Source organism: Amblyomma maculatum, chromosome 1 (assembly GCF_055883805.1).
Source record: "Amblyomma maculatum isolate TAMU_Amacu chromosome 1, ASM5588380v1, whole genome shotgun sequence".
Classification (NCBI taxonomy): Eukaryota; Metazoa; Arthropoda; class Arachnida; order Ixodida; family Ixodidae; genus Amblyomma; species Amblyomma maculatum.
Genome location: NC_139344.1, coordinates 185,862,699 through 185,875,557, shown reverse-complemented (window position 1 = coordinate 185,875,557; position 12,859 = coordinate 185,862,699). Strand labels below are relative to the sequence as shown.

General features: G+C 49.0%; 1 protein-coding gene across 1 annotated transcript in view; it reads right to left on the bottom strand.

The window, feature by feature from the left end:
- The window catches only part of LOC146205119 (transmembrane protein 64), a 33,600-nt gene extending 21,202 nt beyond the window's left edge, over positions 1-12,398 (bottom strand). Inside the window, exon 1 of the mRNA XM_084589814.1 lies at positions 11,605-12,398. Coding sequence (XP_084445940.1) covers positions 11,605-12,171 — 567 coding nt within the window. The 5' untranslated portion in view covers positions 12,172-12,398. The remainder of the gene's footprint in view (positions 1-11,604) is intronic.
- Positions 12,399-12,859: the final 461 nt, after the last annotated feature.

The window sequence follows — 12,859 nt, the reverse complement described above, 5'->3', positions numbered from 1 at the left end:
ATACCGCGCGACTCAAAAGGGCGATTTTGGTTCGGATGAACTGCTTTGTATGCAGTGCCCGACGAATCCCTAATCGGTGCGCGCAATGCCCCCAACAAAAGCGGAAAATATTTTGCGGGCGTTAGGATTAAAGAAGTGTTGATGGCTTTGGAATGAAATGCTTTCTGCAACTTGTGCAAATCACAAAGTGAGATTCAGCAGCCTTCTGGCGAGCGAGTGCGCTACTGCTTAGCAGAAGTGCGGTGAAATAGCAATGGTTGTTAGTATAAGTATACCGCCATTTATATGTGAGGCTTCATTAAAGCGTGTTTAGACCACTAAAAGCGTCAAGTTGCAACAAATTATTTCAATCACAGTGGCGACAGGGATAATGGGCTTGTAGTCTCCCAAATTATTATTAATTTCAACATCACTGACCACCACTACGCACAAAAGTACACCTCACCCAATAGTGCGCTTTAAACATTTTTCTTCAAGATTAGTTATTATGCACGGCTTACTTTACGGACAGTTTTTATCGGGAACCGAAGTCTCCATGTGATGGGCAGATGTGTCTACGCAAAGAAGGAAATAAATGAACCTTAGTTTTGCAAGATATGTTGTAGTTTTACCGAAAAAGAAAATCGTATTTCAGAAGAGGCAAAAAACGCCCCCCCCCCCTTTTTTTTTTTTGCCATTTTTTGCTTGCACACTGTACTGTTGTTGTACATCGTTTTTCATTAATTAAACTTACGAAACTTCTACGTTTAGAAGAGCTATAAGGAACTGTTCTTTTTTTTTTTTTGCCTCAGTTTTTTATGGGAAAGATCGCAAGATTGCTCCAGGAGAGCGTCGTGTGTTGTGATTGAAACTTCTCTCTTAATTATGCACGTCATGTGCTTTATTTCAGGCAAAATTAGTAACTCTAGATCAGTAGACTTTTTCTGCACGCCGCTTCAAAGTTGGAAAAAATTTGGAAACATTAAGTCGACCACATTGATTCCAATTAAAAAAAAAAGGAAACATATCATGTTCGATTTTTGTTAAAATCTCCATCAACAATCCTCAGTACTTTGTAAACATCGCACACAAGAAGTATTGCATTATATTGTTTAAAATTATGTAAAACTGGGCGCACATCCTGCAGAAAAGTCAATTTTCGGGCCTGCATTCTAACACGATGCATTGAGGCATTACCATTTAAACTTTTTTCTCTGTATTATGCAGGTTCTGTTCTTTGAATTTCAGGGAAAGTCTGTAGCTCTAGATTGGTATGTTCTTCCTTCACATCGTTTCAAAATCGGCCAAAATTCAGAGGGATTTGAATTTAAAAATAAACAGAATCGTCGATTTTTATTAACATTGCCCGTAAGCAATTCTCAGTACTTCATAAACAGCATGCACTAAACAGTATTTCTATATCCACAGTTTAAAAATATCAAAACAAAAATAAATATAACACTAAGCGCATGTGCGTGCGTGCGTGCGTGCGTGCGCGCGCGTGTGTGTGTGTGCGTGAAAAAAAGGAAACACGGTGCAAACGTTTTTAATGTGTTCGTGAAATGCGAAATGTGCGTTTACGTTTACTCGCTGTCCTGCACAGGGTCGAAAGCGGTGTTCTAGCTGAGATGTACTTCGCAGCTTGATATTTCTTTCCAAGAGCTAAAGCAAGACGGACGAAGAAAGAACAGACAAGGACGAGCGCTAACTGGCGTCTGTCCTTTCTTCGTCCGTCTTGCTTTAACGCTCAGAAAAATCTCATTCTTGCGCCGACTAGCCCGATCCGCCACGCTTTTTGAACTTCGCAAGTTCGTAAGAGCGGCCGAAAAAAAAAAAGAAAAATGGCGGCCTGTGCCAATAAACGTGCTCTCTGCGCGGCGCTGGTGATCTCAATGGCTGGAAGTTGAACTGAACACTGTTTTTGTGGATTTTCGTTTGCGCTACGAGTTAGAATAACTGTTGGTCAGCACGAAAAGTGGCACGAGTATCCGTGGTCATAAAAGCGCGCACCTGTCCCCGATTTGGTGGGGTAAAGCGAGAAAGCATACGGGTTCATTTCTATCTCAAACTTTTCCGCGCATCCTTACCGCGTCCTAGCGCGGTATAAGACGCGTGGAAGCGTGTCGGATTCATAGCCAATCGACTGTTGACGTGGCCAAAAAAAAAAAAAAAAAAATGTCGTTCGACTTTAAACGCGGGTGGAAATTTCGTCTTACTCAAAGGGAACCGAAGTCACCTTTTATCAAAATTGCAACATCTGTCGACTGGTAAGAGATATCCTCCACATCAGTATTTCTTTCGTATAAGCGGTACTTGCGAATGACAGAAAGCTGCCCGTCAGCACGCCTGCGGGGCTGTCTCCTCTCGCCATTGCGTTGGACTGTCTCAGTGCTGTGCCCGGTAACACATAAGGAAGCTACCCTTTGCAGAACTCTGTCTCGCTCGTTTCATAACTGAAGACAAATTTAGATGCTCAAGTGGAGAAACGGAACTCGTGTTAAGGATGGAATCGTGTGATTAGCAGAACCCCTCCTGCGCACGCGGATTGACAGGAGTGGGGGAAATCGCGGCCTGCGTAGGAGAGTTCCGGTAAACCGGCATACGTTTACGCTCTTCTCTGCTCGGCTAGACCGCTCTAACGAGAACAGCTGCAGGGCCGCGGTTAGTAGCAATGCAGAGTGCTCTCATTCTGAAACCGGATTTTGGCGACACCGATGGAATCCGACCAGTCACGACTCCCATGGCATTGTCACGTGGTGGTGACAATGCCGTAGGCGACAAACGAACTCGCAGGTGCGGCACTGAAATCAACTCTTTATTGGGCTGACTTGCGCCCGCAAAATAACTAAGTCACTCGGCTGCGGCGATGGCGGCAATGGTGGTAGAACTACGAATGACGGCAGCTCACAATTTAAATACGGGGAAGAAACGATAACCTGGTCAAAGGTGAGGTGAACAACATGGAACAATGTGGAAACAGAAGCACACGCAGTGGTCATCATTCCAGACACCTCTCGGCGCACCTTGCGCGGCAAAGAAATTGATAAAGCCTGTTCTCTGTGAGATCGAGCGTGAAAAATAAAACAAAATAAAAAGTGTTGGCCGCCGTTAAAAGCAACGAATAAAGATTACAGTGGTTCGCGGCAATATGTGAAAAACTATCAGTGGCCGGGGTTTTCAAAAGGCATCTGAAACGACTATTTGCAAAAAAATATCATATGCAGAATATACTCAGCCGAGCTTTTATTTTATACATCGGCCAAGAAACGAGCGGGTGTATTTTTTGTGATATGCACAAACATTTTCTTCTTTAAAGAAGGCTAGGCTTTTTCTGGTTTGGTTTATAGGGTTTAGCGTCTCAAAGCGACTGACGCTATATAAGAGATGCCGTAGTGGAAGGCTCCGGAAATTTCTACCACCGGGGATTCTTAATGGTGCAGTGACATCGCACAGCACACCTGCGTTTTGCTTTTCGCATCTATCGGAAAACGGCCGCGGCGGCCGGGATTCGATCCCGCATCCTTGGACCCAGCAGACGAGCGCCCTTAACGACTGCATCACCGCGCCGGGCCGAGGCTTCTTCTGTCTTGTAGGGTACTCAGACCCGTTCGGCATTCTCACACGGCTGGGTTTTTCGTCGCGTTGGATGTTGACTCAGTGAAATAACACACGTCCACTCGGATCTTGTGTCCTGTTAGCGCGCAGTGCATAGGGAATTTGTTCTCGCTTCAGACTCGTCGGACACCCAGGCTCCAAACTGTGAGCCGAAAAAAACTTGTTTTCGTCGTCAAAGAAGCTGGCGCCGAGGGTCGCTGAAGTGGAGCCTTCCGTGTTTTTAGTCGGGGCAGCGTTATCTCTTCAGACCGGTAACATAACCATATACGAACCCCAAAACTCGGCCGCTCAGCCGTCGCGCGGCAGCTGCACGACCCAATCATTTTAACAATGTTCTCGAGCAGATGACATCCCGGTGCTAGCAGCGACGCCTCGAGTCTGGCCCGACCGACGCCGTGGCGGGCCAGCAGACGCGTAACGATGGCAACGCAGTGCATAGCATTGACCTTGCCCAAAAAGCGGCTTCCTCTCGGCACACGCAAAGGTTACTGGAGCGGCCTTGGAGGGTCGATCCGACGGGGAACCGGTCTCCGGTGACCCTATGAACTACCCGAGGACACCCGGAAGAGGCCGGCCCCGACGAGCGAAGAGGAGCTGTGTGCGAACAAAATAATAATAATAATAAAAAAAAGCCTGAGGTCAACTTATGTCTGCAGTGTGGGACGGGAAGTGCAACCGCAGCACGATTTCGTTGCTTGCGGCGATAGACGGCGTCCTCTCGAGAGTGGTGCAGCGCGGGTGCTCGTTGCATCGGTGTTGCGCTGGAAGATCGCACTTGGCCTCAGTTCGATTGGTATCTTCCTCGTCGCAAATGGCGGCAACTCGACCCGCCAAAGTACGTAGAAGAAAAAAAAAAAGGGGGGGGGGGGGGCGGAGGCCAGCAGGCACGCGTCTGGTGTTTTGTCAAGGCTGGAATGAAATGCTATATAAGCGGGAGCCATACGTCGCACCTGGTACATAACACTACTATTTTTCGTGAACGAGTCAAAACAGGAAGAGCGATAGGCGTTGCCTCAGGCTCTCTGCCGCCATATCGGTACATTCGAAGGCTGTACAACAATGTTGCCCGTGTTTCTGATGTCACTGCGTTATAAGGAGCTCTGGCTCGCTTTTACTTGGGAAGCGTTTTTAGAATAATAAACACAGCCATCCAACTAATATCGGTAGAGTCGGGAACGTATAGCGTGGACACCGACACAGTAAGCCATGAAGAAACAATGTCGCCAAAAGCGTTCAGCGCACGTTGTTATCGAAATCTTCACAATATATATATATATATATATATATATATATATATATATATATATATATATATATATATATATATATATATATATATATATACCATGAAACCTTTATTCCCGACTGGAGGAAATTTCCGCCCCATCAACGTACGCTGCGATTACGCAGGCAGGCAGCACAAATTCAAAAGTTTCATTGCGGCGGAGTGAGGCAGCTATGTTCGAGTGTAGAGAAGCGGTATTTTCTCCTCGTTGCGCAGAGGCAAGGGTAGCACAGGCAGGGCCTCGCTCAGATGTTGGCGAAATCAACCGCCGCGTGTTTAGCGCTGGGAGGAAAGGAAAACAAGCCAGCCGGCGGCCGCGCCAGAACACAGCCGCGCCGGAGGCACCATGCATGCAGCCGGCTACGGAAACGGGGTCGCCGCGGCGAAACATGTGCACGGAAAAGTCCGGATCAAGTTGTGCAGAGCGCGGAACCACTCTGCGGCGACGCCATTTCCTTGAGGCAGTTCGTTGGCACAGGTTGCGTAAGCGGCCGCTTGGCTGCTGCCGAGGCGAGACTAGCTGCCTTCGCCACTCATTTGCTGGCGGCATGCACATACTGGCGACGCGCAGACGAGGGTGCAAACCTCCGAAAGCGCAGGATTTACCGCCAACTCAGCTAAGTTGCTTACGCAACAATCGCAACAGCTTACAGCGTATTCTCATGGAATAATCGTGATAATAATAAACAAAGCAATAACTTATAGTGTTCGTGTGTGTAATGGGCGAATAATCAGATCTCAGCAGTATATTGATTGTAATTATTCGAGACAATTACGGTGAGGGCAATTGGATAAAATGAAAACCGGCTAAAATCAGAAATCAGTCTAAGAAGGCTAGTTCTTCCTCACAGCTTCCGCAATGTCGCGAGCCGAGCACTAAACTGTAAAATAATTCAGGCAGGCGAAGAAAACTGTATCGTATCACGCCTAGTTGTGTGCGATTTGAGGATGGGCCCCACAGCTTTGTGCGAAATCGAGCGCCCAATAAAGCTTGTGAGAATAGTGCTGCGGCACCTCGCTCATGCTTGTCTCGTCGGTCAAAGCAGCCAGTCGATACAGAAACTAGTTGAATATTGCTGCCAACCGCTTTGCGCACAACAGGTAATTTATTTCGGTTACGGAACTAATTAATTAGCTCATTAATGTCATTTAGCCAAATAACTAAACATTGGTTTTCACAATAATGAATTTGTAACGTTGGGGGTGTATGTGTGTGTGAGTGAGTGAGTGAGTGAGTGAGTGAGTGAGTGAGTGAGTGAGTGAGTGAGTGAGTGAGTGAGTGAGTGAGTGAGTGAGTGAGTGAGTGACAGCAGAACTTGTGTCGGCCATGGTGTGCATCTTCATATCAAAATAGGTAAGCGCGAAAAAAAAAAAAACACTGAACGCTCTGATTGCTTGTACTTTCCGTATGCGTATTCTTTTACCAGTTTGCTATTTGTGTCGCACAGATCTAAAGCCGTTTATTGTTTGTAAGGCAGATAGCGCCCAGAAGTCGCAGAGATAGGATGCCAATACGGAATAGCATTTCCCAAAACAGCGAGTCCGGCAGTGTATACCTTTCGGGTCGTACAGCAACGAACCGCGTTTCGAAGAACTAATGCTTCCGCAGCTGAACAGACAAGTAGGCGCTAACTAATGACCAGAAGGCATTGCACTTGTTCCCGTTAGGACTGCAGCTTGGCTACGCTTCTTGGCTGCATGAACGCGTGAACGCGCCAGGAGGAGGAAAAGACATTTATTTAAACCCAATAACTAGGCACTGGTGATTAGGTGGTCGAGGATTGATCTTGCTGGAAAACAGGTTGCGGCGCTCCGCGGTAGAGCCAAGTGGACGGAAATTCCGCACACCGCGTGGGCCAGCACGGCAGAGAAAAAAAAGAAGCCGTCCTCGTGCCCTCGTTCGACAAGCGTCATATTTCTTTTTGCGCTCAACCGCTACATGTGTCCGTCAAAGTCGGGGCAGGCTCGTCCGACTGCAACACGAAATGAACACTACAACTCCCGCAGTCGGCGGCAGTCAATTAGTGCCCCGGTGCTATTTCTGTTTCGCAGGATCGCTGGGCAGCGGCAGAAGGTCGGACTGCGTTCATCCGCGAACTGGCGCCATTGTGGGCTCTTCTTCTGCCCACATTTGGACGAACAACGCTCAGTGGCGTGCTACGGTTTCGCGCACTTGTTATCTGAACTGACGCACCGGGCCGCCGCCACGCCGGCGTGCGATGCGCGCGTGTGTATGTAATCATATACGCACATGCGTGGCACGCGACGTGCGGCGCGTACTGGAGGTTCGCGAGAAAAAAAAAAAAAAAATCCGCAGACAGAATTCTATTGCGAACGTCGAGCAGGTCGACAACCCAGAACCCGAGGAGAGGTTAAACACCTACCACCAGATCTGTGAATACTAGAAACTAAACAGAAAAACATTCTCCACTCCACATAAAGAGCTAAACAACGAAGAGGCCAACAGTCTTCGCAGACTACAGGCCGGAAATTACCCCAACCTGGTATGGCGGCACCATTTAAAAGTAGGTGACAGACAACACGAAAACTGTAAACACTGTGGAAGATCACATAATCTGACAATGCCCCTTTTCGCCTGGGGCAGTGGCCAACATTCATGACACGGAAGCTTGGGAATCCCTTCTCCAAAGCGAAACCCTTGAGACCCAAAAAGAAGTCGTCCGCCTGGCGGCTGAGGCCGCGAAGAATCAATGTATCCTTGCGCGCTTCTAGTCGCGGAGTCCCAGCCCCCTATTCGGGTCTGCGTACCTGGGTGGCGGAGTAGGGGAGCCTCCTGTATCGGCGGTAATAAAGTTTCAAATAATAATAATCTGCTTGCAATGCACGCGATATGCGCTGAGCTTCTTCGCTCATTCGGTATGCATACATTATTATGAGGATTTTCTGTTTGCACCCGCGATAGTGACACGTATTTTTCTTTTCACGTGTCGCCTGACGTTACCTTGAGGCAACGTCAGCCGACGCAACCGACCATCGTGCAACGGTGAACAGCTGTTTTCTTCGGATAATGAACAAATGTGTTTCTTCCGTGCGCCGCATGAGGCTCCGGACACATCGAGCACTCTCGTTTGGAACGTTACAAATACATTTTGCTTCCAGCAAGGCGTCCGTGTGCTGTGCGATGTCAGTGCACGTTGAAGAACCCCAGGTGGTCCAAATTTCCGGAGTCATCCACTACCGCGTCTCTCATAGCCTGAGTTGCTTTGGTATGTTAAACCCCACAAACCAAACCAAACCATCTTGTTTTTTTTTTCTCTCTTTTTTTTTTTTCAGCCATCTGTCAATACCTATGGGACAGAAAATCATGCTTCTAAAGGTTTACCTGAGCTCCTGGAAAATGTACTGGAGACGCAGAGGACGAACCTCATCACAGGGCAAAAAGGACCACCTCCGTACGTGCGAGTGTCGTGCCCACAGTAGTTGCGCGGCTTTCTCGACTCATGACTTCTCCGCTTGCACGCGGTTCGGTCGAGCATGGAGCCTGTAAACGGAGGACTCCGAAAGCCCAAAGGGGCTTTGTTTGTCCAAGCGATAGAATTGAGACTAAATGGACGATTTAAGACAAGATTGACCTATATGAGAATTCCAACCACCGCTGCTCAAGTCGGTACTCGTGGCTCGTCGTCCACCAGGGCGAAGGTTGCATTCGAGGACAACCACATGAGCAGGCAGGTGTCATACCAGTACGTCAGTATGCAAGCGTGCGCGGGCTTGAGTTGAGTCGCGCTCGTACAGCACCGATTGAAGCGCCACAAGTTTGTTACACTGTGTCGTCGTAACTTCATTCATTCTTAACTCAACTTTACAGCATGCGCCTTGTTTTTTCCGCCTTGCTTTTGCTTAGAGACAGCAAAGACAACTAGCTGGCTTGCTATCTCAACCAGAAGGGCACAGCGCACAGCGAAGGCAGCGGTGTCCTCGCGTGCTCGTTTCCAGAATATGAATTGGGTCACGCGCGTTAAAGAATCGGAAAAGAGCACATGATACGAGCCTTTGACGTTAACGTAGGAAAACGGGGACGTCGCTTTATGTAGGTACTCACAAAAAAGCGCGCCCAGCTCAGAAAGGGCCACGCGTATATTATACTCGTGCGGCGGCCGACGTCGTGCATGGAAAATCGTCAGAGGAAATTTCGCAGCGGCCGCATTCTGGACCGTTTGCGCTGGGCGCATGGGTTCGCCCTGACAGCCACCGGCACGTGGCAGGCCGAGGAACGGTGTTCGGCGTTTCCTGCGCTTCGCGACGCTGTGAGGTGTGTTTGCGCACGTCCAGTAAAATGCGCCATCACAGTCTTGGCACAGCGTTACCAAAGTATACCATTAGCCACAAACAACGCATGCGCACATGCTACCTCGGCGCTGCCTGCGCTGTTGGCGGCAGCGGTAACGCGCTATGCTCAAACCTAGTGCTTCTTGACATTACCCACAGTGCAAGCTGGCGACGTTGCGCATGAGCCGCCATAAACGTGCTAAGAATCGTGGGCCGCTATATGCTACCTGGTGCGGGACAGGCGGATTAATTCGGGCGCACCTTACAGAGGTGCCTCATTCCGAAAAAGCCGCTTCCAGCTGCTTGCGTTATGTGCGCCGACATACTGTTTCAGCGAAGAGCGGATATACCTGTGTGAGCTGGGATCCCTGTAGGAAATTCCTTAGATGCGATTAAGAGGGACAGGCGGATGGTATATATAAGCGCAAGTCCGCAGTTGATTTCTGAACTCCTATAAGCGTAGTTCCATTTCAGTATGGGTCAGAAAAGGTTTTTATACGTCAGTGTCCGCCTTGGTAGTTGGTGATGCACAAAGCAGAAAACAAATCGAGATTTGGATGGTTCGCGGCAATATTCTTGAAAGGCAAATATAAAGCGACAGTTATGTTACCCGCAGATTTTGAAGCCAGTGAGAGCGTGGCCCCGTATTGCATGCAGATGCGGCTTCGTGAATTCATTCACGAGAAATAGCCGCTTGTTAGTATGAGTACAACCGTCACTTGCTTGTGGTAGGGCAGGTTTCTGCTTCTTATGTTATTTTTTTTTCTTTACAAAGGCCACGCGCACAGCGTCAGGGAGAGCAGGCACTTGGCGCGCGCAGATGATTTTCTTGAGGCGCCAACATCACAGTGGAGAATGCGCGGCTACGTTTCGTGTCCGAAATGGCAACTAAAGAGCTCTTAAAGCGTTTGGGCTATGCTTTTTGAAAGAATGCTTGCGCTGAACAGTGTTCCTGTTAAGAATGGTTCAGCTAGACATCGCAGTAATCGAATTACTGTAATAGAATAATTGTAATTGATTTTTCTGGTAATCTAATACAATTAATTACTTGTCCGGTCTGGCAATTTCGTAATATAATCAATTACACTAATGCAGTAATTTTGCAGCTAAAGTAATTAATTCCTTTCGAAACTGCTTTTACTAAACTGCACCACTGGTTTTTGTATAGCAGTTATGCATACAAAGCAATACTGCCATGCAACAGTGGTGGCCCTACGTATACATGGCAAGCACGCTCAGCGTAAATGACCGGCCAAAAGAGGTAGTATTGCGTAGACTGGGCGTCTAAGAGTCCCCCGTAGAGAGGTATAACTAACAATGGCTAGGCAGAAGTGCACGAGTTGCGACCATTCCCCAAGCAGCAAGATGTAAGGCGCCGAGAGATCCAATGGGCCGTCGAAGGGGAAGGTACGCAGTGCATGACTGAATTCAAAACTACCAATGAGACGTAGTGGTGCTCTCTAAGTTACATCGGCTAAGTGCACACTGGCGCTTGGTTACGTTCATCATGCAGTAAGGTAGAAAGTAGGGCGAAATTAGATATGATTGAAAAAATGCACTGCGCTAATAAAAGACGACGACGACGAAACACTTAAAGAACTGGACAAGCGCAGACTCACAACTAATTTTATTCGAACAAACAGATGCACCTGCGCGGAATATCGTCTGTTTGTTCGAATAAACTTAGTTGTGAGTCTGCGCTTGTCCAATTGTTTAAGTGCTTCGTCGTCGTCGTCTTTTTTTAGCACAGTGCATTTTTTTTTCAATCATACGCTCATCATCACGGCGCGAGGGGAGATAAGTGGGAATGCCCATGGCGTGAACATCACCAAGCGCAAGCTGCCGAGGCTGATGCCCGAGATTACCGGACCAATAAATAACCTGCCTCACGGGCTGCAACCTTCAATAATAGAGGCAACTCCGGGCAAGCAGTAAGGCGCTGGTTTGCTGCTCGTTTATGCTTTGAGCGCAATGAAAGTGCCGAGCGTTTAACCAGATCTTTGTATTCATTGTTTCGCACCCGTTGTCGTAACTTTCAGATGGCGCGTACAGTAGGAAAGAAGAGGGAGGGAATATCAGTATGGGACGAAATTTGGCTGGAAGAGGGAACAATGTGCGTGTCACGTCCGGGAGAGAGGTTGCTCGAGCAAGACCTCGACACAGTTTTCACTGATATTGTATATTGATTGATCAAAAAGAAGCTCATAAATGAGACCGTGCATATTATTACACGAGCGTTGGTTTCGAGCTCTTTAAAATGCTACCTTACGCAAGTCGGGCATTTTTAAAATAACAGGACCTATACACATAATGCATGCATTTGGTGCAAGCATACTACTGCTCTCGAGGTCTGCTGTGCGCAGTAGTGTGCCTGCACCGGTGAGGAGTCATTTGCTATAGGCACGCCCAGGTTTCGAACGACAGGGGGCACTCACCGCGAATATCGCGTTCTGCAGGCCGAACGGGATGGGTGTGAGCCTAGAGATGATGACCACCTTGAAGGCGTGGCCGGTGTCTAGCAGTGCCAGAGTGGAGCGAACCACCTCACTGGACAGCAGACGGGCCATGATGAAGCCGAGGAAGAAGCGCTTCATGACCGTGTGCGCCACCGAGATGCCGACGGACGCGGCGCCGGCCGTGACCGCGACACCCAGCACGAGGCCGAAGTGGTAGCCGCAGGCGAAGTTGAGCAGGATATAACCCCAGGTGAGCGGGAACGCCACCAGCGTGTACATGAGCACGAAGAATAGGCACACTGTTTCGCGGTCCTGGCTGTCGAGCCAAACGAGGCATTCGCGAACGTAATGCTTGCCCCAAAGCAAGGTGACCACAAGAGCCGCCAGCACGACAACCGTGGTCAGGGCCTTGAGCAGCCGATCGTACGCCGGCTTCTCTCCGGCCGGAGGTGGCGGCCGATGCTCGGCGATGAGCGGGACATCGGCCTCTCCGTCAGGCGCCCAGCCGCGGAGAGATAGCAGACGACCGTGAGCGGAGGAAACCATCGGCTCGACTGTCCCATGTGCGGGCCGCCCGCTGGTGCTGGTCCGGCTTGCACGAGCAGCCTCTCGCAACCGCGGTGTTCAGCTGAGTCCTCTCGCGCGACTTACCGCATGCCGTGCCTCGTCGTGCACGGCTGTCGACAACAACCTAGCTCCGACGGCGCCAAAACACAACAGCGACCTGACCTGCTCCGCCTACTCCGCTCCACTCACCGTTTCTCCTTCCCCGTTACTCCCCGCCCTGGCCTCCTGCTTGTCCCTCTCTTTCTTCTTCCATCGCTGGCGGTCTCAGCGCCACCGCTCGGCGCAGTGAGATATTTAAAACTGGAGAGAGGTGCTCCGTGAACGACGTCGAAAGCAAAGCGCCTGCTGCAAGAAAAGTGCGCGGCGCGTAATAGACGTTTGCAGCATACTACAAAACGACAAAAAGAGTGAATGTCGTTAAAATGTGTATTTAACTTTACACTCTCCTTGTAAACCAATCAGCCGAGTGGTGCGCTCAGACATACGCTACCTAATGCAGCCGAAATACTGCCGAACAAAGAGTACTATGTTATGAAAAGAATACTTGTGGTCTCATGCTCTCGCGCGGAAAATTCGGAGTTTAGCACATCTCGCGAATACCCTTGGGTCGTGTTATCTAAAACGCTTTCAATTAATGCAAATGCCGCGGTTTCTGAGCAATACATAG